Below are 24,822 nucleotides of genomic sequence, written 5' to 3'. Positions count from 1 at the left end.
GTATTTAAGAAATAATAAAAATAATAAACATTAATGTTATCTTATTTATATTTACAAATCAATATTTCGATATTTTTATATATAACATCGTTTGTAACCATGATATGTAATATTCTGAAATGAAATTATTTGTTTGACATACGGGTCGATTAGATAGTATTATGCATGTAGTAAGGATATCGTAGGACATACATTATTATGATTCCTTAGAAAGAAGTTAAGGGACAAAAAGAATCAATAACTTTTGAAATAGCAAACAACAATCATTAGTCAAATTTCTTAAACTTTTTCTTATAAACGTGAATTTTTATTATGCAAGTCTTTAATACTCTGTTTTATTCATGCAGAGTTTATAAAAATGGCTTCGCTTGTAATCTTAACTCTATAAGTTTAGTTGATTTAGCAATTTGTTGTTTAGTTTGTAAATTTTATAAGAACAACTATTTCATGCTGTATGTCCATTATTAAAATAAAGTTAGCAACACAAGAAATAGCTTTGGCATCAGAGCTCTTAATTTTATTCCATTTACTAATAGTTAAAATTTTCCTTTTATTCCTTTTGCATACTTGTTGCTTGAATTAAAGATAACGATAAATATAAATGAATTTTTATTCTCTAAATCATAATGGCTTTTTTTTTCTTCATTTTTTTCAAAATATATTCAAAATATCTTCATTTATGTTAGTGTTATTTATAGTAAGTATTACTTCACTATTATTAAAAAAAATCTTCTTAAGAAAAATAAGATCTTTCAAGCTTTATTTTACAATTAATATTTCGAATTTTGAAAATTAATGGTTTAGGCATTCTATAAAGCTTAATAAAACAAATGAATAACATAAATGCCTAAAAATAATATTTAATGGTCTTTTTTTTTATGATAATGAAGAATTTATAAAAAACACACACACACATATAGTCCGGCTACATAGTCACGTGACTATAATCACCGGACAATTCACTTCTTCATTGCTGAAGTTTGGATGGATGGGAATAGATTGAAAGATAGCAAGGAAGAACAGCTGAAGTCTTGTTCCCCCCCTCTTTCATCATATATACAATGGTTGCATCCAAGTCTGGTATCGCTGTTGGTCTCAACAAGGGTCACATCACCACTCGTCGTGAGCTCAAGCCTAAGCCTTCTAACAAGATTGGTGTATGTATTTATGGATGGATAGGAGAAAAGGACGAAAAAGATGGATTAAGGATATAATAACAATAAGGGAGAAAAAAAAAATGTCAATGATTGAAATCAACATTTCACTTACAAAATGATTTCTTTTTGCTCTTGAAAGTTGAAGCGATAATTTTGAATTAGCTTTATTTTATTTTTTAAATTATGCTCGACATGCATTGTATTTTACTGCTTGTAGTTATTTCTTGATCCGTCAAAATCGTCCTCATCGATCCAGTCCATTGTTGAAGATTATAAAGTCCCAGAGTTAATAACTTTATTATTTTTGTATTTGTTAGGCTGCTTCCAAGCGTACCGTTTTCGTTAAGAGCATTATCCGTGAAGTTGCCGGTTTCGCTCCTTACGAACGTCGTCTTATGGAATTGATCAAGAACTCCAAGGATAAGCGTGCCAAGAAGCTTTGCAAGAACAAGGTAAAATTTCGATAGTTCATAAACTATCAATTATAAAGTTATTAACATACAAATATATTTTTTGTGATAGCTCGGTTCTTTCCTCCGTGCTAAGAAGAAGATTGAAGAACTTCAAGCTGTCATTGCTTCTACTCGTCGTCATTAAGTACTTGTTTCACTTCAGTAATGACAAGAAAAATATAGATTTTCTTTTTTTGTAACCATTGTGTGAATTTCTTTGTAATAAAAGAAATATAAAATATACATAAACACAGCTCTTTTTTTTAAAGCTAAATTTTGTTAATGTGGAGATTATCTGCATCTTTGTTATAAAATTGTTAATTTTGAATCATTACATAATTTATTTAGTGGTATCTCTTAAAGGAAATCGTGACCGTGATACGAAATAACTTAATTTCCATCTTTCTATTTTAAAACATTCACTTTGTTTTTTTTTTTTTTTTTTTTTTTTTTTTAATTATTTGAAATGAATGCAATTACTCCAGCTGAAAGACAAAAATATGCCGAAATTTTTCAAGCAAGAGGACAAGTGAATGGCTACATGAGTGGTAAATAATTGACATTAAGAATGAGAAAAGATTTCTAAACAGTACTTTAGGCGCCATTGCTCGTGATGTACTTTTAAAATCAAACTTACCACCTAACCGTTTAGAGCGCATTTGGTAATTATTATCTATATTATACCAAAAGTTATCTATGTTTTAATTGACGTATATATTTATATGTATATATTAATAAGGGATCTTTCTGATATCGATAAAGATGGCAATCTTGACTTTGAAGAGTTTTGTATTGCAATGCATTTAACTTTTGACTGTATTAATGGTGCAGAAATACCCATCTCGCTTCCTCCTTCTTTAATTCCTCCAATGAAGGCACATCTCCTTCCTTCTCAACCTCAACACTATTTAACAGGTGGTTATCAACAACCTCAACCTACGGGTTATCAAGGCTATCAGCAACCTCAGCCCACTGGCTACCAGCAGCCTCAACCGACGGGTTATCAGCAATCTCAACTTACAAATTATCAACAGCCTCAGCCTACTGGGTATCAACAGTTTCAGCCTACAGGTTATCAGCAACCCCAACCTACTGGCTATTTTGGTCAACAACAACAACAACAACAAACAGAACTTGAATTCAGTTGGGATATGACACCAGATGAAATGACATCTTATCAAAATATATATTCCAAGTACGCTAATGATACTGGAAAAGTCAAATGTAGGTTAATAGTGAAGGATAATTATGACAATACCCTAACCACTCACTCTTATATATATATATAGTTAGTCAAATGGACGATTTTTATAATACTTTAGGACTTTCACGCACTGATTTAACAAACGCATGGTAAATATTTTATAAAGCGAGAAAGTTTCTTTCTTTTTTTTTTTTTTGTTTTGTTTTATTGATTTGTTTAATAGGACCCTTATTGATGTGAATCATACGAATGCTCTTACACAAGATCAATGCTTAATGTTTTATCATATCCTTAACCAACGCACGCGTGGTATTCGTATCCCTAAAGAGCTTCCACCTGATCTTCATGCTGCCTTTGCAGGCGAATATGCCGCTGATTTTGGGGAGCGTCCTGGATCTGGTACAGGTGCACGTAAAGGAACAAATCAATCCATGTCAAGCAGCGCCAAATTAGCGGATAGTTATGTTAATCGTTTAGGTGCAGCTAATACTTCATTAAGTAGTAAAGGATCAACGACTTCTAATAATAAATATGATGAAGAGGATATGCTTAGAAGAGAGCTTGCAGAGTTAAAGGAGCGGGTTAAGGAAGCAGAACAGAAGGCAGCTGAAGCTAAAGAAAGTGATCGTCATACTTCCTTCGCCTCTCGTCCTTTACGTGATCAATTCCAAGCACTTTATGACTATAAATTACGTCAATTAACTGATCAGAATGATATTGAGGATAAAGTTCGTAAACAAGAAAGAGATATTGAAGCTGCTCGTGATGCCATTCGTCGCTTAAATCGTATTTTGGATGATGTTAGAGGAAAGAAGAGAGAACTGGAAGGATTATTAGAGGAAAGAAGATTAGAAGTACAAAAGGTTTTACGAGCATCTGAATAAATTTATATATGATATGAATTTACATCCTTTAATTAGAAATATTTATAAGTTACAAAATCTTTAAAATTTGTTTGCGGTAAGCAATGAAGAGTATTATTAGTGTTATTATCGCTATTATCGGTACTGTCGTTGTTATTATTACTATTATAATATAAAGTCCCAAAATGCGGTAATATGAGTGCTTCATTATTATTATTTACAAAGGAATCTGATTCTGTACCAAAAGCAGTGTTTGTATTGTTAGATTTGCTATAATTATTATTAATTAAAAACAGTCTCACTTTTATGTTAAGTATCATTATATGTACAAGAGTAGTAGTTATATATGTATATGTGTGTGTGTGTGTGTGTACATATTTATATAACTATTGTATTTACTTTATGTAATATTTTACCTTATGTTGCTTTGCTGCACTTCTTCCACAATATCATCATCACTATCAAGAGTTAAATCGATAACTTCTGTTGTTTTTTGCTTCTTTCGTATTGGTTCTCCTTCTTTTGAATTGTTACTATTATTCGTTGTTGTATTAGGTTTATATGATGATATTGAAATGGGTATATTATCACCATATTTAGGTGTTGTTTCTGTAATAGTATTATGATTTACTGATGATATATGCTGATCATCATTACTACTACTATTACTACTACTCTGCTCTCTTTCTATTCTCTTTTCGACAGCAGTTGTACCATTAGCATTTGTTGTATTATTATCATTATTCAGTTGCTGTACGTTTTCTTCTTCTCCTTCTTCTTCATCATCATCGTCTAATAAGATAGTTGTCACCTCTTTCTCTTCGTTTTTGACATTCCTTAACAATCGTGATTCTTCTTCATCATTATCATCATCTGAATCATTAGCCAAAGCTGGATCTTCATCAATGATTGTAATATGACCATTAGGTTCAACTCGTACACTATCAACATGTTTAGGTGTATTCTTTAACATTTCTGTAAAATATCCATCCACAAATAAATCTTCCCAGCTTTCTATCCGTCGATAACAAACTGGACAAGTCCAGGTAGGTGTCTGTTCATTCATTATAAGATAAATGGATGCATCAAAGCATTGAAGATGCTGACATTTATTAGATCGAATAGGTGTAACAATGCGTGAAAATGCAAGCTATAGAAAAAAAAAAAGACTTAGTGTATTATGTACTATTTATACGATAATATATTATTTATAAACTTACAGGGTCTTTTGTCGATAATGTTTCTGATTCCATAATAATTTCAGCATCTTCTTGTGTTTGTTGTACTATAAATCACACAAAATAAGCCAACAAAGTTTATTATATAGAATTCTTTTACTAACTTACGTTTTTCTAATATTTTTTCCTTAGTGACAAATCTTTTTTCTTTCATGATATCAATCAAAGTAGGAACAGGTGTTCTTTCTACGATATATATACTAGCAATATATGGAGTATCACTATTAATATACACTAATTCCACATTATTTATCGCTTGTTTTCTCATCATAACTGAAAGATCAGGTGGATTCACCGTGCCTGGTTTTCCTTTCAAGCAACGTAAATGCTAATAGTCATGCTAAGTACAACACAATACTATATACATATATATTCTTACTTACATTGCCTTGAATAACACCATCATTCACCCTCAATTCACAAACTGGCGGAAATTCAACTAATAAATTAGAATAACTGCCTGTATATTTAGAGCAGTAAAATCTTATTTGAATGGGTGGTCGATTATCAACTGTATTAGGTGTAGATAATAATTGTCTATTCACGTCAGTAAGTACAAATTGAAACAATTTCGACTTGCGTTCGTCAACTGAAGCTACACATGTATATATGTTAATAGGATCAAAATAGACTTTTTTTTTTCCCTCCCCTTTTTCTTTAATATCTACCTGGACATATTTTAACACTAGTTAATCTTTCTATAGGTTTCAAAAAGGGACTTGGATGAAAGCTTAGATCTTCTGAGAGTGCTAACTTTTTATTTATTTCTGCTGTAGGTTTTGCAAAAACATTATTTATAATGACTTCATCTCCATTAAGTTGCCAATGAAATCTAATACGTTTTTTTGATAAATTATATAAGCAGATGTACATGTATATAATTTAAACAAAAATAAATAATAATAATTACTTGTTTGGAGCTGACTTATTAACAATAGACACAAGATTGGCAAGTGCAGTTCTATTCTTATTATTTATTAAAGCCGTGATAAAATTGGAAACTCTATTAATTTTTTCTTCTTTTCTACCAGACATTGACAGTTTTGATCGTGTGTTAAGTGACTTGTTCAATTCTTTTATACAATCATTGATCTCCTTTACGGTTGCAATTTTCAGGCTATTTTGCACAGTCTATTTTTTTTTATAGTAGAATTAAAAAAAAAGAAAAAGAAAAAAAGTTGAATACTGATTTTTAATTGCAACGTTATTTATGACTGATCTCACCTCCAAATTAGCAGTTGTACTCATTTATTAAAAGTTATTTAGAGGTAATAAAGATGAATATAGACTGCAAAAAAAAAAAAAAAAAAAAAAAAAAAAAAAAAAAAAAAAAAAAAAAAATTGAAAAAATTTCTTGCTTATTTGGGAATCAAGTTAATAAACGAGAAATTGAAGCTCAGAAATTATGAAGAAATGGCAAGTTGAAATGGCTTCTTTGTCCTTTTTACAGTGCAAATTACAAGAATGATTTTACTCTATTCATGACGTAATAAAATAATACATATTTTTTCATTTTGGTATGTAAGTATGCGTTAAATAATGAAACTTGTCAATGAAAAAAAAAAAAAAAAAAAAGACGACAAAAGTATCCAGTCTGTTGACGGAAATTAGCAATTCAAACTACTACGACTACCTGCTTATTATTGACTCGGTTCAGCCAGGAGGAAGATTAAGCAACTCTCTTTACGAAAAGTAAAAGTCTTGGTCATTTGATGCAATCTTACTAGGATTCATTATATAGAACTACTTTATTATAGATTTGTATATTTCGTATCAGCTATTTTTTATTCCGATAAACAACTAAGCTTGAGTAAAAATAAAAAAATAAATAAATAAATAAAAAGAATTTATATAGACTTGAGTAATTTCCCTTATACAAGCTTCATAGATATTAAAAATGCCTTACTTCATTGAAGTTTATACTGATTCTTATAGAGAATAGAAAACAAAATGATGGCCTTTAGAAGATAATAACGTGTTAGAATTATAACAACTCGTTAAAAATTATACTTTGCTTGACTCGTACTTTTTTTTTTTAGATAGATTAGCAAGTAACTGTTTCATCCTTAATATCACAAATATATTATAACCAACTTCAAAAGGATTCCATAATCCTCTTTTATATCTTGTATTTCCATCTTGTCTTAAACTACAGCTTATTATATTTTTTTGAGCATTTTAAAATGTAAAATAGTATCAAATTCTTAAGCTTGTCTTTTGATAATATACTTTTTTTGTTTTACTTCCCTCTTTTAGAATAACGGGATTGATATTTAAAACTTGATAGACGGAGATAGTGGTGATCAATATTAGAAAAGTATTTTGTTTGATGGAGACGAGGCCTTTTCTTTATTGACTATATTATAATTATATATACCACGATGATTAAGCTTAAAAATCAGAAGCAAGAGGAAATATCAGTATCCAATGCCAAATTGTATGCATAGATGATCCTCAATCTCAAGGTTTAAGAGAAGATAATTACACACTTATACAATAGGGTTTAATTATGTACAGTTCTACAATAAGGATTATTCATCATCTGGTCAAAGTCACAAGCCTTTTACCTAAGAGCATTCATTTATATCAATTTAGATATTTGTATTACTCTAGATTCTTCATTATTAATAATAAGGAATAGAGTGAATGTAACGTCACACCAAAGGACATATTTGTCGTTGACATCGTAGTGCACGTAGTATACTTCCCCCCCTTTTTTTTTGTTTCATTGACTTATTTGAATCTATGACAGAAAACAACATGTATATAAAAGTGAATCGCATAGCGTGATACTACTAAGAAGTCCTTGTAATTTAGTAAACTTTGCAAATGTTATAAAGATATTTAGCTATACAATCTACATTTACATAGTATTACTTTATTACATAATGGCGAAAAAAAAAGGAAAGGAAAGAAAACAAGAGATTCAAATAATCCCATCTAGTAAATCCAAGATAACGTTAATAAATTCTGGCATAGAATAGAAAGCTCATTGTGTATTTACAGAGATACTTGACTGTATAATAAACAGAAAATTAAAGCTCGTTATATTTAATTGTTTTTCTTCCCTTTTGGAAATGATATAAATTTATTAAGAAAAAAAAAAAAGATATATTCTAAAATAATAAAAAAAACATTTATATATAATAAGCGTATTTATAATTTAATTTATGAGAAAGAAGGGAAATCATATTCGATACCAGCATCAGCAATTCGTTGACGTAATCTCTTTTCAGCTTGGATAAGTTTGTTTTTCTTTGCTTCAAATTCATCAGGAGTTCTCTTTTTATTATGGATTCGACGGTTACGAAGTTCATAGTTAAAAGGCTTATATACCTTATCAGCACCCTTAAACAAATTTTCATGAACATTCTCAGAAGGTATCAATTTACATTGAAGCAAATGACCCATTAAAAGATAGTTATGCATAGTTTCAGCAACAATTTCAGCAACGTCCTTAGATGCAAATTCAATAAAGGCATAATGCTTTGATTTACCGGTTTTCTTATTACGAGAAAGACGAAGTCTAGTAATGTCACCAAATTGTCTGAAATATCCATTCATTTCTTTTTCATAGAAACCATGAGGAATACGACCAAGATAAATAACACCCTTTTCTTCTGACTTTGTTGCCTAATGACGTATACATATAGATTAGCATATCTTATTTTAATTTCTTTTATTTATTTATGTGAAATTACCTTGGATTGGGAAGCTTTCTTGTCAAAAGTTTTCTTTGTTTCAGCCTTACTTTCTTCTAATTTTTTACCATCCAATTTAACAATATCTTCATTTGCATCAATATCATCACTATCATCGTCAGAAGAATCCTCACCCTCACTACTACTAACTAAATCGCCCAAAATCTCTTTTCTAAGAGCCTCTTCTTGCTCTTCAGTGAGTTCTTCTTCATCAGCTTGCTCAACTTCTTCTTCATCGTCATCCTTTACAATCATTTCTTCATCACTGCTATCGTCTTCTTTTGTTACAGCCTTTTTATTATTTTCTTTCTTTGCTTTCTTTTTAGTAGCTGGTTCTTCTACAGCATCCTTTTTAGGTGCTTCCTCAACAGCATTGCTTTCTGATCTTTCTGATTCAGTAAATGAAACGCGTTTTCTCTTAGATCCAGCATCATTATTCTTTTGTTTTTTATCAACGTTTTTCTCTGTAGTTGCTACTTTAACTGAAGTTTCTGTAGAAGGTGTTGCCTTTTTATTATTTGGTTTCTTTGCAGGTACTTCTTTAGTCATCTTTTTCTCCATGACAGGCTTTTCTTCTTTAACAGGTTTTTCTTCCTTAACAGGTGCTTTCTTAACAGGTGCTTTCTTTACAGGTGCTTTCTTTACAGGTGCTTTTTTAACTGCAGTTTTGGTATCCTTTTTTGATTTGATAGCAGCCATGATCTAATGTATATGTACAATAAGATTTTTTAAAGATAAAAAATAAAAAAAAATAAAAAATAAAAAAAAAAAGTTTATATGAAAAAAAAAACAATTGAATGGCTTATTTTATAAAGGCCGTCACAAGGCTTGTGACCGCGCTTTATTTATTTAATTATTTATTTATTTTATCCTATAAAGATTCTTAAAATTAAATATAAAATGGCACCTATAAAACGAATAGCTGATAAGCCAGCAACAGACCAAAGAATGAATCCAAGATAAGCAGTTGCTCTATCATTATAGTTTCCAAACCATTTCAATACCTCCTGACCTTTTGTAATAATAACAACAAGAATTAAATTAGAGATAATCCAAAATATGACTAATCTAGTTCTAAAAGAACGGTAGTAATCTTCCTGTTTTGTTTTCGCATCTCTCTTATTCACTTCAGGTGTAGCTGTTGTTTTCAATTCTAGACATGCCTCATCATATTGCTCATTAAGATCCTTTTGTTCAGTAGGAGCAGAGATCTCTACTTCATGTTCACCATCTTTGCTCTTTATTCCTTTAACAACACCTAAATCGGTTGAGACACCATTATCTCCTTTTGTACCCCATGACACATCATGTGTATTACAGAATGCGTAGATATTAAGTACGTTGATATAACTAGGTGACATAAAGATATAAGGGATTAAACTTGTAAACATATGCCAAGGATCCAAGAATAGGATACTGGCTACAAAATACATAACATAAGTTGAACATACAGAGATGATCACGTTTCGAAACGTACTCTGTCGAATGAGGGCAAGGACTTGCTCACTCAGGCTTTCACCTTTTGCCAGTGCAGCTGCCTCGAATGCCCCCTGTACACCCCTGACAGTAATCCAACAGGTACAAAACAGAATATAACCCATCATGAGTGCGAAGAAGATGATGATAAGTGTATAAGCCCACTTGAGACCTTGAGGGCGATTGCCCATGGCAATAATGAACTGAATAAGAAGTAATAAGATATAGACATAATTAAGCACAGTATGGGTTATGTTTCCTATATTGACGCTAAAGGGGGGATCAGGTACGGTTGTGATAGAGGTGGTCATGATATAGAAGACTAAATAAAAATTACCAATCGCAAACCAGGAGAAAATAAGATTATAGAGTTGATAAAGATCATTGATCATGAAAAGGAGTTTACGGAAGATATTGTGATTAGAGCCCCAGACCTTACGCCAATGCACGATGGAGTAAATACCAGCAAAGAAGGAGCCATTAAGCCATCGACGACGTTGTGATATAAATTCTGAGATCGTGTCAGGTACATCCGTCTCCCCTGAAGCATTTGAACAATAGTGGAGCACCCAAGCAGCATTCTTCTTGGCAACAAGCTCATAACATAAGATACGATCCTCAGCGAGATACATATTGGCTGTAAAGATATCAGCATCACTTCCATGCATTTTTTCACCTAAAAAATACTTTTCAAGTGGTCCCTGTCCATGTACATCATTCTGTAATGCAGAATAACGATAAGCGGAGAAGGCACCAGGTAAAACAGAGATATGACCAAAGACAGATTCAAGTGGCTTATCAAGGATATTCGACATCTTGTATTCAAAGTTTTGTGAAGCCACTAAAGGGTTTAAAAGCTGTACACCGGCAGTACCCAACATAGCCTTAATCTCACCACAGGCACCTGCTACATTACGATTGATATCAAATGATTTCCAAAGATGATAGATAGACCTGCTACCTGGCTTTGTTCCTACATCTAATAGTACACATACATTGGGCCGTAAAAGTGGACCAAATGCTTGAAAGAACCAACGATGAGAATTGATTTTCTTTTGATTCTTTTCCTTGAGACAAAATAATATTTGAACAGGAACAACCCCCTTTTCCGATCCTCTAAAATTCATATCTGAATCAATAGCTAATTGAGTTGTATGCTATCGTTATTCATATTAGTATCATGACATACGTATATATAGATATAGATGGCTTTGGGTAATTCATTGTATATCTACCTCATAAATATGCGCGGTTACTGGTTTACCATTTACAATATTTTTCGCTAAACCATCTTGGTATACACCCATCGCTGCTAACACTGATAATGTACGAGGGTGAATCTTGGTACGACCATCTGACACAATACATACAACTACTTTTTTCCATCCTGAAGCACCCCAAATCTTTGATCTATCCCGAGAGCAAAGATGAGATATATTCTTCATTACACCATTCATCGTTCTGCAAAACAAAACTTCATCTTCCTAATTATGTATGTATATAAGTATATATAATAGTCTATATGTATATAAAAATATATATTATCATATCATCTTACGTTGTACATGGTTAATACAATAAACAGTTCAGTCTCTCTATGCATTATATTTTGTCTTAGTTTGTAATCATCCTTTTTAAAATCAGCAGGATCACAAGTAGCGGCAGTATATCTCATGTGCGTAAATTCCATTTCATCACGACGTTTTACTCGTTGAAGATACTTGTTTGGAACTGGATTATCTAATACTAAATTACCACCTGTCAATTTAACCTTTCGTACTAGTAAATAGATGAATAAATAAAAATACGTATTAATATATGTCAAAAAATAAATAAAATAAAATAAAGCCTCCATATCCTAATTATATACATTACTTGTTTTATATCGTCTCTGTTGTCTTCTTGGAGCAATACCAAAATCTTCTGGACCACCCCCAATCATGTTGGATAATCCAAATCGTTGTTGTGAATGTGTATTTTCATAGTGAAAGGAAGGAGGATGATTGCTATCTGGAGTTCCTAAGAATGGCTGCTTCATTGTATTTGAGCCTGGTATACTAGACTCATAATAACCAAATGGATCATTTTGGGGTATATAACCAGGACTATACTGATTACTTTTAAAAGAATTCTGTTGCATTACATATTCTTCACCTTGATTAAACCTTGGTCTTAAGGGCATTTTTGTAGAAGGGATTGGACTATAGTTTTTGTTTTGTTCATTGTCATATGAATACATTTGTTTTATTATTACTAGTGTGTGTGTGTATGCGTGTGTGTGTGTGTGTGCTTTTCCCTTTTTCTGTTGTATAGATGAAAAAGAAAATAAAATATGAATAAAATGCTGTTTTATTTTGTTGAAAAGAAAAGAAAAAAGGAGGAGGAGGAGGAGGAGAAGAAGGAAAGGATACTAATGAAATAATAAATAAATAAATAAATAAATAGAAAGGGAGAAAGAAAGGAGCACGAAAAAGCAGTGTTTTATACAATAATTAAAAAAAAATATATGTAGATAAATAGGCACATATATGAACAAGCAGTAGGACAAGAATAAAGTATTATTATTGTCTGTGTACCTGAATCAAATTTAGACTATTATTACTAAATTTAGGAGAAGTTAATAATAGTTGAATCCTATTTCTCTTTTATCTGTAATTTATTTTTTAAAGCATCAAATATATTTGCATTATCAGAGATATTAAACAAGCTGTTATTTACACATAAAAATATGTCAGTCATTTTGACATTTATTTATAAGAAAAGAAATGGCATTATTTGTTTCAAAGTCTTTGCTCTTCTTACACATATAGCGTTCAAGTTTGTTAAATAATAATAATAATATATAAAAGCAATAGTAATCAATGTTTATAACGTTTATCGTCTAGATGTTATTTATAATTAATAGACACAAAATAATGGTAATAAAGTGCAATCGTAATTAAATATTGATTGTACATAATACTTTTTATGTATGTTTCATTTTCTCTTCTTATTGAATTAATTGCACATGAAAATCTATAATGGGCAAATAAAGCTAATTCTGGTGGTGGTAATTTATGATACATATTTTAAGCTCCACATATTATTTTATAAGAATACAGAGAACATAACTTATAAAATTACTAAACTATCTCAGTCAGTTTTTAAAAAAAAAAAAAAATAAATGATCAACTCAAGTATTAGAAAGAAATGAAGTGTTTGGAAGGAGGAAGTTTGAGTAAGCCAGTCTATCAAGAATAAGCCAGAATTGGGAAGAGGCGGAGAAATGAAGTTGTAAACTAGACAATCCATCTCATATAACATAGAACATATAGAAGACTATAGAAAAGCTGACATTATAGTAGAAGTGTGTTTTTTTTTTGTATATGTTGGAATGACTGTTTTTGTACTTGTTCTGTTGTGTTGTAGCATGGTTAGTATTGTCTGCTATGTAGAAGAAGGAAGAAGCATATTATCAAAGCAAACATTCGAGAACTGTATTTTCTTTAAATAAGTCAATTGTGTATTTAATCAAAAGACATAATGTATTGCTTATATACACTCTTTGTTCATTATCTATTTTCCTTTTTTTCTTTGCACTTTAAATATCTTATGAATTAACAGCCTCTACTTTATTATCTACTAAATTAAGTGTAGTAAAAGAGTATATCCATATGCCTGCCTGTAGCCATTGACTAGGAATACTTTCTTTTTATCCTATTGAAGAAACAGTAGAGAGCATAAATCTATAAGATACCTAATAAGCTTAGTCATTTATTACCTGGTTGGCCCTATTTCTTTTTTGATGAGGTTGCTTCTGATTCAATCAGTTTAGTAAAGGATATTATTTTGTGTCATATAGAAAGAGCATTATAAATTCATTCAAGTGATAAAATCGTTGAATATTTTACTTCAGTTATCTAAAAATCAATTTTGTGTCGTCTTAAATTTTCATAAAAAAAAAAAAAAAAAAATTGGACGCTGTCTGGATTTCAGCAGAAAATGCTGTAAAAAAAAAAAAAAGGCATTTGTTTACTTTTTTTTTAGTGTATTGTAAAATGGGTAATTAAAAAAAAACATTAACTTATAAACTATTGTTAATTTCAAATTAATTTAGGTGCACTTTTTAGTAGCCTTTTCAGTAAACTTTGGGGAGAAAAGGAAGTTCGTATTTTAATTCTTGGTCTCGACGGTGCCGGTAAAACTACCATTCTATATAGACTTCAAGTAAGAAGATAGATGTACATCAGATGATAGAATTTTCTAATTTAATTTTCAATCTTATAGATTGGTGAAGTTGTTTCTACTATTCCAAGTAAATTCCCATTTTTTTTCATATATATATATATATATATATATAGAGTTGAACACTTAAAATAGAAATACTTAATACTCATGTACTTTTTTTTTATGATGATTAGCCATTGGATTTAATGTCGAAACTGTCACATATAAAAATATTAAATTTCAAGTATGGGATTTAGGCGGGCAGACTAGTATAAGGTGAATAATAATAACATAAAGATTACGTTTTATGCGCACGTTCTGGACTAACAAAGATTAAATACAAATTAGACCTTATTGGAGATGTTATTATTCTAATACAGATGCAGTAATTTATGTAGTTGATAGTGTGGATAAGGATCGTATGCAGACATCAAGGGAAGAATTACATGCCATGTTAGAGGAAGAAGAATTAAAAGATGCAGCCCTTCTTGTGTTTGCAAATAAACAAGATATGGAAGGCGCTTTATCTGCTGCAGAAGTTGCTGATGCTCTTGGTTTATCAACTTTAAAAAATAGACAATATTCTATCTACAAAACAAGTGCATTAAAGGGAGAAGGTTTAACGGAAGGTTTAGATTGGTAGGCAATTCAGATATATAAAAAAAGAAAAAATGATAACTATAAAACTTAATGCTTATTTTTTTTCTTTTTTGTTTTTTGTTTTAGGCTTGTTAATATTATTCAAGAGAATAAGAAATAAATTATAATTTTTGACCCTGCTTTTCCATACGAATAATGAAAAAAAAAAAAGCGCATAAAAAGCTCTTCATATCTATTAGCCTTGGTAACCTTGTACAATAAAAAATGATCGGCTCTTTCTTCTGGTAACACATTCATAAATGATGAACAAACGTTATTTTACTGTATAATCAGAGTCATATAAATGTTAATAATAATATTGATTCCGAATAGTCTTTATGCTTATTAGATAAGATTTGAATCCAATAAGCTCCAGTAGCTAACATGAAGTTATTACTGAGAATATTAAAATATTCGTAATGAGACCTTTCCTCAAAACAAAAAGTTATTAAATGGGAAGAAATGTTTATGAAATATACAAAATTGTAACCAAGTGCATTTTTATATGATAGCTTATTATATCTAGAATTATAAAGTCTTTTCTCTACCATGAATAGTTATATATTTATATAATACATGTATATACATTTATATAAAAATAGTGTCGATGAATTCCGGAAGAATGATCTCAGATAATGAAACAAAACATTCTTTCATACTACTTTTTTTATTCTCATCGTAATAGTGGTTTCAGACTTATTTTAATAACATAGCCGCAATACATAAAAATTCTGTCAAAATAAAAATATAAAAAATTTTTCTGTTCTTTTTTTATTATTATTATTATTTCCTTGGGATAAATTTGCATAAGACAACATGAGCGACCAATATCTTACTTTAAACCGTACCAATGATAAGATGCCTATTGTTGGTTTTGGTTGTTGGAAGGTTGAAGAAAATACTGAAGAAATTGTTTATACTGCTATTAAGAATGGTTATCGTCTTATTGATGGTGCTGCTGTTTATGATAATGAAGTTGGTGTTGGTCGTGGTATTAACAGAGCTATCAAGGAAGGTATTGTTAGACGTGAAGATTTGTTTGGTAAATAAATAAATAAATAAATATATATGTATATAAAAGTAAAAAAAGAGGAAAGGCTTCAAGACTTGGAAGAATAATACTTACGAAAATATATGTATAGTTGTATCCAAGTTATGGAATAACTATCACAACAAGGCTCATGTCCGTCCAGCTATCGAAAAAACACTCGAAGATATGAATTTGGATTATATTGATCTCTATATCGTTCATTGTAAGTGATATCGATAATATTAAGACTTATATATAGGTTTATAAGCTAAGTTCATCTGTTATGCGCAGTCCCTGTTCCTCTTCAATATGTAGATCCTGCAGTTCAATATCCCGGCCCTTGGAAAATTAACGGTGAGGTTGCTCTTGAGAAATCACCTATGCATGAACTCTGGCCCGAGATGGAAAAATTAGTTGATGCTGGTTTAACTCGTAACATTGGTATTTCTAACTTTAACTGTCAACTTATTATGGATTTATTAACATATGCTAAATATAAGCCTGCTACTTTACAAAGTAAATAACAATTAAGATATATATATATGTATATGCATATATATAGTTATTAACAAAAAAAAAAATAGTTGAACTTCATCCTTACTTACAACAAGAAGCACTTGTCAAGTGGGCTCAAGAACAAGGAATCCAAGTAACAGCCTATTCTTCATTTGGTCCTAATTCTTACTTTGTCTTTTCTGAAGATGTCAAGTCTGTTCCTACATTATTTGATCACGATGTTATCAAGTCTATTGCTGCCAAACATAATAAAACACCTGCACAAGTTCTCTTGCGTTGGTCTATTGAAAGAAAAGTGGCTGTTCTTCCCAAGAGTATGAATGAGGAACGTATCAAGTCCAACTTTGATGTTTTCTCCTTTAAGCTTGATGAAAAGGATCTTCAAGCAATTAAGAAACTTGACCAAAATCTTCGCTTTAATTCTCTCTTCACATATGGCATTAATATTCCTCTTTTTGATTAATTTTTTTTTATCTATTACGTTTATTCTGTTCATTTTATGGATGATATGAAAGAGCAAAATATAATAAAGTCACATAAAGTGGTAGTGAAAATATTAAATCGAAAAAATCAAGAACACAGATTGGAGCTTCAAATGGATTTTTTTTTCTTTTTTTTAGGAAAGATACTTCACAAATGTAATATTGAGAATAGCTGTAACAAATAACACTTTATATAGTAGGATAAACAAGTATATAGCTTGTTTTTCTTAAACCCCTAGTTATTTCATCACTTATTATAGCTGTGCAACATGTACATGTTAAAACTAACAATTTTTTTTTTTTTTTTTTTTTTTTTTTTTTTTTTTTACTATTTATAGGTTTTCTATCTATTATTATTGAATAAAAATTCGTTCATTGACTAAGATATTATATAAATCAGAATTATTTCTTAACTTGAAAAAAAAAACATGCATGGAAGACCTCTCAATCTTGACCTATTAAACTATGTAATAATATTTTTTTTAATTCTTATTGTACATACATGAACAAAGAGAAAAAAAAAATTTTTTTATTATGGTTATTTATGATTGACAGAAGAATAATGCAAAATAAAGTAAAATTAAAATTAAAAAATAAAATAAAAATTAACGGTTTTCAGAAGTTTCAACTTGAAGAATTAATTCACGAGGGGCATCGAAACGAGGCATGACGACTTCGATAAGATGAATTCTATCACGTTGAGAGTGAACCTCCTTCATGGCAGCTTCAAATTCAGAACGATTTGTAACTTTACCTTGATAACCAACGTTAGAGGAGCCCAATTTGATGTTACGTTCAAGAGGAGCTCCGAAATAGTCAAGAGATTTACCATATTGCCACATCTGGAAGTTATTATAATCCCGATGAGGACCATGGATCAACTTTTCAATCAGATAGCCATCATTGTTCAAGATAAAGAGAACGGGAGTGAGACCATGACGAAGCATGACAGAGACCTCTTGACAAGTTAATTGGAAGGAGCCATCACCGCAGAAGAGATAGACACGACGTTGGCGAGCAGCCATAGCAGCACCAAGAGCAGCACCGACAGAGTAACCAATGGAGCCCCAAAGGACTTGAGCAATAAAGAAGGCATTCTTTGAGGCCCTCATATTAAAGGAAGCAAACTCAGAGGTACCGGTTTCAGCAACGATGATTGAGTTATCATCAATATAGTCGGGAACTTTATTCCAGAAATAGTTATGAGTGATCTCAGTGCCCTCACTAATAGGAGCGGGCTCACAACGAGGACCAAGTTCAAAATGACGAGGTTGTTGAGGAAGATGACTGGTGAGGAGAGGAAGGAATTCGGTCATGTTAACCTTATCATAATCAGCATAGAATACATTAGTAGCAAATGAGTGAAGGGAGATGGTCTTGTCACGATCTAAGCCATATGTAAATCCACCTGTGTTGAAATCAGACTTGATTGAACCAAGTTCAATAATCAAGTCAGCCAACTGAACTTCCTTAGCGATACCTTCAAGAGTAATAGTGCCTGCATAACAGCCACGATAGTTTGCGTATTCCTCTGGAACGAGACCTTTACCCATGGGGGCAACATAAGTAGGGAAACCAGAACGCTTGATAAAGGCGGCAGCTTCCTTTTGAAGGTTATGACGTTGAATACAAGCATCTACGATAATAATAGGATGCTGGGCTCTGTTAATGGCCTCTAAAACGACCTTAAGACAGACATCTTGAGTCTTGGCAGGGTTCTTGGGAAGACTAAGATCAAGAGGTCTGATATCGGGAATGTTGACTTCATAGTTGATTAAATCAATTGGAATACCAATATAACCAGTACGCTTACGAACAATAGATTCTTGAATGACACGATCAATTTCCTTAATGGCCGTATCACGAGTTAAATGAGTAGATGCACAACAAATCTTGGCAAACATGTCAACAAAGACTTGGAAGTTACCATTACCAAGAGTATGATGAAGGATAGCTCCTTCAGCTTGAGACTTAGTATTGGGTGTACCCACAATATGAATGACAGGAAGCATTTCAGAATAAGAACCAGCAATACCAGCAGCAGCAGAAAGCTCACCAACACCAAAGGTAGTAACAACGGCACCGACACCTCTAATACGAGCATAACCATCTGCTGCATATGAAGCATTTAATTCATTTGCGTTATTACCCCAAATAAGTTGTTTATCATCTTCAATCATATCTAATAATGGCTTTTTTTTTTCAAACAAAAGATTTAATTATCTTGTCTATTATTAAAATCTCCCTCCCTCTCTCTTTTTTTTTATTTATTTATACTTACCATATTATAATCACCAGGAACACCAAAAATAGTTTCAATGCCAACCTCCTTGAGGCGTTGAATAAGGTATTGACCAACTTTGACAGCAACCATTATTATTTCTTTAAAAAATAAAAAATAAAAATATTTATATATAAAGAAAAGAAATAAGAAAAAAAATTATGCAAAAAATATATATTTACTTATATTTATATAAAAACAACCTAATAAGTCTTTATATAATTATGAAAAAAAAAAAAAAAAAAAAAAAGATTGTAAACCCCATGCTAAACAAAAGCAATGAGCTTTTTTTTTTCTTTTTTTTCCTCCCTAGTATATGTTCACTAATCTTTATATGGAATTTGATTTCTATCGTGAGGGACTAACGCCTAATCATTATTTAGTTTTTTGAATTTAATTGACAAATAAACGGTTTCTCGTCAAAATCTATAGTTGTAGTAGAAGAACAAGCATGATTCTGTGCTGAAGTATATAATTGATATGTTTCATAAGCTTATTGCATTAAGTAGTGTAAAAAAAAAAAAAAATTCTCATATAATACCACATGTAACAGATTTATCTCTCTTATTTAGTTAAACTATCATCTAAATTAAAGTTTGCAAATAATAAACCTTAAAAAAGAACAAGCATTAGCATCATTAACATAATAGCTTTTCTTTTTTCTTAAAAAAAAAAAAAAAAAAAAAAAAAAAAGACTCATATATTACATAAATACTCATAAATAACTGCGTTAAGTATGCAGTGAAAATAAAGATAAATGAATAAAAAAGATCATCAGTTACAATTCGAACTCATTTCCTGGTAAGTCTAAAAAAAAAATATATATTATAAAATAAAGATGACGTTAAGAGTCACATCATTACCAGTTATTATCTTTTTATTTTCATTTTTTAATCCGCCGAGATATAAAATGACAGTAAGATTATATCAACAAACAATAACAATAATATCATTATTTAGACACAAATAAAAAAAAAAATATCTGTATATAAAATATAATTATGCTTGATTTGATAAAAAGATAAGAAAAAAAAAAAAGGAAAGTCGGTTTGTTTGTTTAACAAACAACATATAAAGAGATTTATCTAAGAACTAGCAGATAAAATAACTTTAAATCTATTTATGTTTGTTCGGGAAAAAAAAGCTATAAATAAATGTATACACTTAAATTTGAATATTATTATTAATCTGATAAGAGATATATAATATGCTCATATAATGTTAGCAGTAACATTTCCCACATTTTATATTTTTACTAAAAATAGACAGCTATTATTAACTTGAAAGTAGGAAAAATCAAATTTTTAATAGCAATAAGTATAACTAAATCTCTATATCTTATTTATTGTAACATTCATGCTATTATTAATAAAGTATAAGCTCATCAACAAAAGAAAAGGAAAAACAGGATAATTACTAGATCTACGATATGTATTTATGTGATTAGATCTGAGACATTCATTTAAGAATCAGAGAAGCTTAATTTTATATTAAATTGCTAGTACAAAAGAAAAAAGGAAAAAAAAAGTTTCTAATTTAGTATAACAATTTTTCTCTATAAAAAAAAACTACTACTATTTTATAAAAGGGTACAATGGCATATAATCAAAAGGCATACTATGACCCACCGTTCTAATAAAATCTATTATGTTTCTTATTTGTAAGGCTTGAGTATGTTTAAAGTATAATATTATAGTCATTGCTTCTACAGGATTATGTATAACTAATATATATCTTTGTATTGATTCATATTTTCTTGCAAATAAAAAGGTTGTATTTTCTTATTTGTATAAACTACTATTTAATAATAATAGCTATTGCTGCATAGTTAATGCGCCACTACGCCACAAAATGACTATACTAGTTACTTATTATTTTAAACTCAGCTTATAATCCTTTATTGGAAAACACACTTTCAGTATCCAATCTGTTAAATCTGGCAGCATTTACTTATTGTTTTTTTTTTGGGGGAGGAGGTCTATTCTTTTTTATTATGATTCAAGCATGAAAAAGAAGTTACAGTAACTTGAACATTATCGATGATGATTATGTTTCTTAGTTTTTTTTTTATTTTTATTTTTATTTTTCAAAAAGAACTTGGGAATGATTATATAATACATGAAAAGATGTTTATAATTATTTAAAAGAAAAGAAAAAAAAAAAAGAACAGCTGAAAAGGAATTTCTTCTATTTATTTATTGTAATAAACTACTTCAAATATTGATTATAATAAAAACTAATAGTAATTGTTCAAAGAAAGTTGTATATTTTATCCCAAATTAGAAAATTAAAAAAAAGGCCCCCCATCATTTTTGTATTAAAAAAGATCAAATAATAACAATTTATACATATATGGTAGTTAATGACGTCGCCTTTTTTTTATTAAATTTGTTTACAATAAACAAAATCAATTAATACAATATTATTTTATTCAAACAGCTCCCCACATAATTGTTGACAGAATGATATGATATTTGCTGTCATTGACTTTAGATGGCACTTGAAGCCAGTCATGAAATTCCTCATTCTTTCTTTTCAATCAGTTTCTTGCACAGCATATATTAATCTCTTTTCTTTTACTCTGTCAATTATCTGTATAAAGTCAATTACCTTTTTTTTTTGGTTCTTTCAAATAATATAATAAAAATCTGCCTTCTGTACCGTCATAGTCTAGACAAGGAACCCTTAATTGACTCCTCTCTCAACTCCCTTAATAATTATGTCATAGCTACACTTTTTTTTCTCATTTTGCCTGTCTTTTTTATTTTTGCTACCCTTGATCTTAAAGGGTCTTTTTTTTTTTTTTTCTTTGGTGATCTAATCCGGGCAATTTTCATGTATATACTATTTTGTAACCAATTGACAAGCTTTTCTGTTTAAGAAGAAAAAACAAAAAGATCAAACTAAATTAAGTTATGAATAACAAAAGCATCATTTAATCTTAATAATGCTGTATGCTTACTATGATGAAAATAAAGGGAGTCTGTTAACTGCTATTTTGATCTATTAAATAAAGACGCCGTCTTAATACAATAATCACGTTATGTTCTGCTTGCGGTGTTTAAAAAATGCTGTCAGGCACGCCACTTTTTTCTGGTTTTTTTTTTTAATAAATATTAACAGCGCCATTCTTTGTGTTACAGAAGAATAGAAAATGTATTAGAATATTTTTTTCAAAAAAAAAAAATGAATTGATAAATATTTCATTACATTTTAAAATTGATAAATATAATCAAAATAAAAAAATAAAATAAAATAAACATGATTCTCATAGAATAAACGGTAGGATTAATGGTAAATATTATTATGTTTCAAAATATAAATAATGAAATCATAATTTTATAATAGATTAAGCTTCTGAATAATGACCTGATAAATGTCCAAACGTGTATATTTAGAAATTCTCTGTGGACTTGCAGTTTTGAATATTCAAATATACAAATTTGACTTTTTAAAAGATAAAATAACAATAAAAATAACAATAAAAAAAAAGCACGTACTTAATAAATGTATTCATCCAAGCAATTTTATAGTGAGACGTTTTGATTAAAGAGAAAATAAAATAAAAGAAAATAAATAAGCTTTGCTATTATCACTATGAATTCTTAATAATTAAGTTGTATATTATTGTTCATAATGAATGGAGAAAAAAACCTGTTTTGTATCAATTGAAACTTTTACACGAATTAAACTTTTTATATTTGCTAAATTTATCAATTTAATATATTCTTTGATTCATGCGATTTATCTTTACTAGGACCCTATTCACGCTATCTATCTTCTTCTTTATGACAAGTAAATACACAAATTATCATAGGAAAAAAAAACTTCTTCTTCCTTTTAAGCAATAAGTTAAAGAAAAGAAAAAAAAACTTCTATGTCATATATCATGTTGAATCCCTTTTCGGTCTTTCCTTCTTATTAAAGCTTTGAATATAATTTACTTTGGTCAGCACATATCTATTATTGTCCTATTTTAATTGTTAAAGTTCTTAAACTTAATTGACTTGAAGATTTTTTTTTTTTTGCTGGTTGCCATAATGGTCTTCTATTACAGTCTTGCGTTGATCTTTCTATACTGCAATTATCTACTACTTGTCCATAATAATTTATAAAAGGAAACAAACACACACACACACATGTCAATCACAAAAAGGTCTTTATTTTCTCTTTAAACTAATTATTGTCTATATATTAAAATAAGGGCTATTCTAATAACGACTTTGTTACTTTTTTTTTTTTTTTTTTTTTTTTGTTTGTTTCGTATTATTATAATTGTAATAATAATAATAATCCTTCGGTCGTTTAATTTTCTATTTATGCATTTTTAATATATGACAGACAATAATAGTAACTTTGTTAAAGTTCAGCTTCAGGGTGAACAATAGCAACAACAACAACAACAACAAACATGAACAATTGAGCGAAAACATATAAATATAAATTAGTTTTTTTTTCCCCCTTGTTCCTTTCTTCTGATCAAGTCTCTACTTATTTATATCTTCTTTACTATTAACACCTCTCTTACATTAATATCTTCTTCCTTCAATCATTAAAGAATGTCTGAAGTCAATAATTTCCCCATCAAGAATGCTTTCATTCCTATTGAAGATGAATTCCTTGATCAACATGATGGTCGTGTCATGTGGATTGCTGTCACTCTCTTATGGGTCTTTTGGGGTCTTATTTCAGTTGTTCGTGCATTCTTCTCTGAAGAAACGATGTCGAATGGTACTGGGCCATCAGATAACGAGTCAAATGCTGAAAAATCACAAGGGAGAAAATTCATTGCCGCCCCCTCTCTTAATGGTACATTGGCCCCTCGTTTAGAGAAGGGCCATCAGATCATTTCAAATAATTTATTCGCTCTTATTAGTTTGGATGTCATAAATACATTTGGTCGCGGCTCAGTTCGTGGTGCGATGATTATCAATTGGTGTGTTACTGCTTTATCTATTTTCTTTTTCGTTGCTGAGCTTGTTACAGACAGCAGATATATCCGTATCTTATATACAACTATCTTTTATTGTCTTGGTATTGCTACTATTGGTCTTATTTGGGGAGAAGGTTTCAAATAAGATTTCTTTATATCTCCTGCTTGCCATCTTTTTATTTTTATTTTTTATTTTTATGTATGAAGTAAGCTTTGTTTAATCTATCTTCTCTTTTATCTGTATTTTTATTGTCAATAAATAGTGTATATTATTATTATTATTATTATTATTATTATTTAAAGAAAAAAAAAAGTAATCTATTTCCTTTTGTTATTGAGACAGTTCTCCTTACAACGATGGGTGTCATGGATGTAGATAGATAGATAGATATATTTTTATATATACATATCTGCACTTGTTACCGTACATACTACTTTTTTGAAACCCCATATATTCTTTCTTTTTTCGGACATAATAAGAACCTCGCGTTTGGAAGTGTACTTGCATCTTATGTTGCTTTAACACTTTGAAATATAGCATAGGGCTTATATTATTACTTTGCTCGAATATAATATAATCATTCGTATATGACGATAAAAAGAGGATGCGAAGGGAAAGTAACATCTTGACTTGAAGCAATCAC

At 29.9% G+C, this 24,822-nt stretch overlaps 10 protein-coding genes across 10 annotated transcripts; 6 read left to right on the top strand and 4 right to left on the bottom strand.

Annotated features, from left to right (window-relative positions):
- Positions 1-757: 757 nt before the first annotated feature.
- BX663DRAFT_521129 (50S ribosomal protein L36e) lies at positions 758-1,754 on the top strand (the record flags this gene model as incomplete). The annotated part of the gene is made up of 3 exons (XM_051529204.1): positions 758-1,157; positions 1,475-1,609; positions 1,680-1,754. Exons 1-3 carry the CDS (start codon positions 1,062-1,064, stop codon positions 1,752-1,754), a joined length of 306 nt encoding a protein of 101 aa, XP_051379493.1. The 5' UTR covers positions 758-1,061.
- A 321-nt stretch (positions 1,755-2,075) lies between these two features.
- Positions 2,076-3,697, top strand: BX663DRAFT_441240 (cytoskeletal-regulatory complex EF hand-domain-containing protein; the record flags this gene model as incomplete). The annotated part of the gene is made up of 5 exons (XM_051523445.1): positions 2,076-2,157; positions 2,208-2,271; positions 2,349-2,833; positions 2,899-2,962; positions 3,037-3,697. 5 exons carry the CDS (start codon positions 2,076-2,078, stop codon positions 3,695-3,697), a joined length of 1,356 nt encoding a protein of 451 aa, XP_051379492.1.
- Positions 3,698-4,088: 391 nt separating this feature from the next.
- BX663DRAFT_489171 (PINIT domain-containing protein) lies at positions 4,089-6,162 on the bottom strand (the record flags this gene model as incomplete). The annotated part of the gene is made up of 7 exons (XM_051524871.1): positions 4,089-4,826; positions 4,897-4,961; positions 5,023-5,242; positions 5,298-5,509; positions 5,583-5,746; positions 5,825-6,045; positions 6,139-6,162. The coding sequence occupies 7 exons, from the start codon at positions 6,160-6,162 to the stop codon at positions 4,089-4,091; spliced, it is 1,644 nt and encodes a 547-aa protein (XP_051379491.1).
- A 1,749-nt stretch (positions 6,163-7,911) lies between these two features.
- Positions 7,912-9,252, bottom strand: BX663DRAFT_521123 (uncharacterized protein). Its single transcript, XM_051529203.1, has 2 exons — positions 8,616-9,252; positions 7,912-8,547 (listed from the first exon to the last, which is right to left on the bottom strand). The coding sequence occupies exons 1-2, from the start codon at positions 9,174-9,176 to the stop codon at positions 8,083-8,085; spliced, it is 1,026 nt and encodes a 341-aa protein (XP_051379490.1). The 5' UTR covers positions 9,177-9,252; the 3' UTR covers positions 7,912-8,082.
- Positions 9,253-9,408: 156 nt separating this feature from the next.
- Positions 9,409-12,439, bottom strand: BX663DRAFT_521121 (chitin synthase 1). Its single transcript, XM_051529202.1, has 4 exons — positions 11,967-12,439; positions 11,650-11,870; positions 11,327-11,575; positions 9,409-11,248 (listed from the first exon to the last, which is right to left on the bottom strand). Exons 1-4 carry the CDS (start codon positions 12,328-12,330, stop codon positions 9,482-9,484), a joined length of 2,601 nt encoding a protein of 866 aa, XP_051379489.1. The 5' UTR covers positions 12,331-12,439; the 3' UTR covers positions 9,409-9,481.
- A 1,661-nt stretch (positions 12,440-14,100) lies between these two features.
- On the top strand, positions 14,101-15,430 carry BX663DRAFT_521118 (ADP-ribosylation factor family-domain-containing protein). Its single transcript, XM_051529201.1, has 6 exons — positions 14,101-14,132; positions 14,188-14,297; positions 14,358-14,385; positions 14,492-14,573; positions 14,646-14,936; positions 15,024-15,430. Exons 1-6 carry the CDS (start codon positions 14,129-14,131, stop codon positions 15,055-15,057), a joined length of 549 nt encoding a protein of 182 aa, XP_051379488.1. The 5' UTR covers positions 14,101-14,128; the 3' UTR covers positions 15,058-15,430.
- A 322-nt stretch (positions 15,431-15,752) lies between these two features.
- On the top strand, positions 15,753-16,945 carry BX663DRAFT_441046 (4-dihydromethyltrisporate dehydrogenase; the record flags this gene model as incomplete). The annotated part of the gene is made up of 4 exons (XM_051523432.1): positions 15,753-15,978; positions 16,079-16,189; positions 16,258-16,482; positions 16,551-16,945. 4 exons carry the CDS (start codon positions 15,753-15,755, stop codon positions 16,943-16,945), a joined length of 957 nt encoding a protein of 318 aa, XP_051379487.1.
- Positions 16,946-17,475: 530 nt separating this feature from the next.
- On the bottom strand, positions 17,476-19,404 carry BX663DRAFT_521115 (thiamine diphosphate-binding protein). Its single transcript, XM_051529200.1, has 2 exons — positions 19,246-19,404; positions 17,476-19,156 (listed from the first exon to the last, which is right to left on the bottom strand). The coding sequence occupies exons 1-2, from the start codon at positions 19,336-19,338 to the stop codon at positions 17,570-17,572; spliced, it is 1,680 nt and encodes a 559-aa protein (XP_051379486.1). The 5' UTR covers positions 19,339-19,404; the 3' UTR covers positions 17,476-17,569.
- A 2,192-nt stretch (positions 19,405-21,596) lies between these two features.
- BX663DRAFT_521114 (uncharacterized protein) lies at positions 21,597-22,363 on the top strand (the record flags this gene model as incomplete). Its single annotated transcript, XM_051529199.1, has 1 exon — positions 21,597-22,363. A coding segment is annotated over exon 1 (169 nt), but the record flags the coding sequence as incomplete, so codon positions are not given.
- A 1,441-nt stretch (positions 22,364-23,804) lies between these two features.
- BX663DRAFT_441162 (uncharacterized protein) lies at positions 23,805-24,323 on the top strand (the record flags this gene model as incomplete). Its single annotated transcript, XM_051523440.1, has 1 exon — positions 23,805-24,323. The coding sequence occupies one exon, from the start codon at positions 23,805-23,807 to the stop codon at positions 24,321-24,323; it is 519 nt and encodes a 172-aa protein (XP_051379484.1).
- Positions 24,324-24,822: the final 499 nt, after the last annotated feature.

Source organism: Cokeromyces recurvatus, assembly GCF_025118155.1.
Source record: "Cokeromyces recurvatus strain NRRL 2243 chromosome Unknown BX663scaffold_30, whole genome shotgun sequence".
Lineage (NCBI taxonomy): Eukaryota > Fungi > Mucoromycota > Mucoromycetes > Mucorales > Mucoraceae > Cokeromyces > Cokeromyces recurvatus.
The sequence above is the reverse complement of the archived record's forward strand: the minus strand, read 5'-3'. Positions and strand labels throughout refer to the sequence as shown.

What these genes read in the sequence shown, in the direction of transcription:
- BX663DRAFT_521121 (XM_051529202.1), bottom strand. Translation starts at nt 12,330, where the DNA reads ATGTATTCATATGACAATGAACAAAACAAAAACTATAGTCCAATCCCT. An exon ending in ACAGAGACGATATAAAACAA is followed by an intron (nt 11,871 to 11,966) that starts GTAATGTATATA and finishes TCTATTTACTAG; the next exon opens with TACGAAAGGTTAAATTGACA. An exon ending in TAACCGCGCATATTTATGAG is followed by an intron (nt 11,249 to 11,326) that starts GTAGATATACAA and finishes GAATAACGATAG; the next exon opens with CATACAACTCAATTAGCTAT.
- BX663DRAFT_521123 (XM_051529203.1), bottom strand. Translation starts at nt 9,176, where the DNA reads ATGGAGAAAAAGATGACTAAAGAAGTACCTGCAAAGAAACCAAATAAT. An exon ending in AGAAAGCTTCCCAATCCAAG is followed by an intron (nt 8,548 to 8,615) that starts GTAATTTCACAT and finishes ATACGTCATTAG; the next exon opens with GCAACAAAGTCAGAAGAAAA.
- BX663DRAFT_521115 (XM_051529200.1), bottom strand. Translation starts at nt 19,338, where the DNA reads ATGGTTGCTGTCAAAGTTGGTCAATACCTTATTCAACGCCTCAAGGAG. An exon ending in TTCCTGGTGATTATAATATG is followed by an intron (nt 19,157 to 19,245) that starts GTAAGTATAAAT and finishes GAAAAAAAAAAG; the next exon opens with CCATTATTAGATATGATTGA.
- BX663DRAFT_521118 (XM_051529201.1), top strand. An exon ending in CCATTCTATATAGACTTCAA is followed by an intron (nt 14,298 to 14,357) that starts GTAAGAAGATAG and finishes TCAATCTTATAG; the next exon opens with ATTGGTGAAGTTGTTTCTAC. An exon ending in AGTTGTTTCTACTATTCCAA is followed by an intron (nt 14,386 to 14,491) that starts GTAAATTCCCAT and finishes TATGATGATTAG; the next exon opens with CCATTGGATTTAATGTCGAA.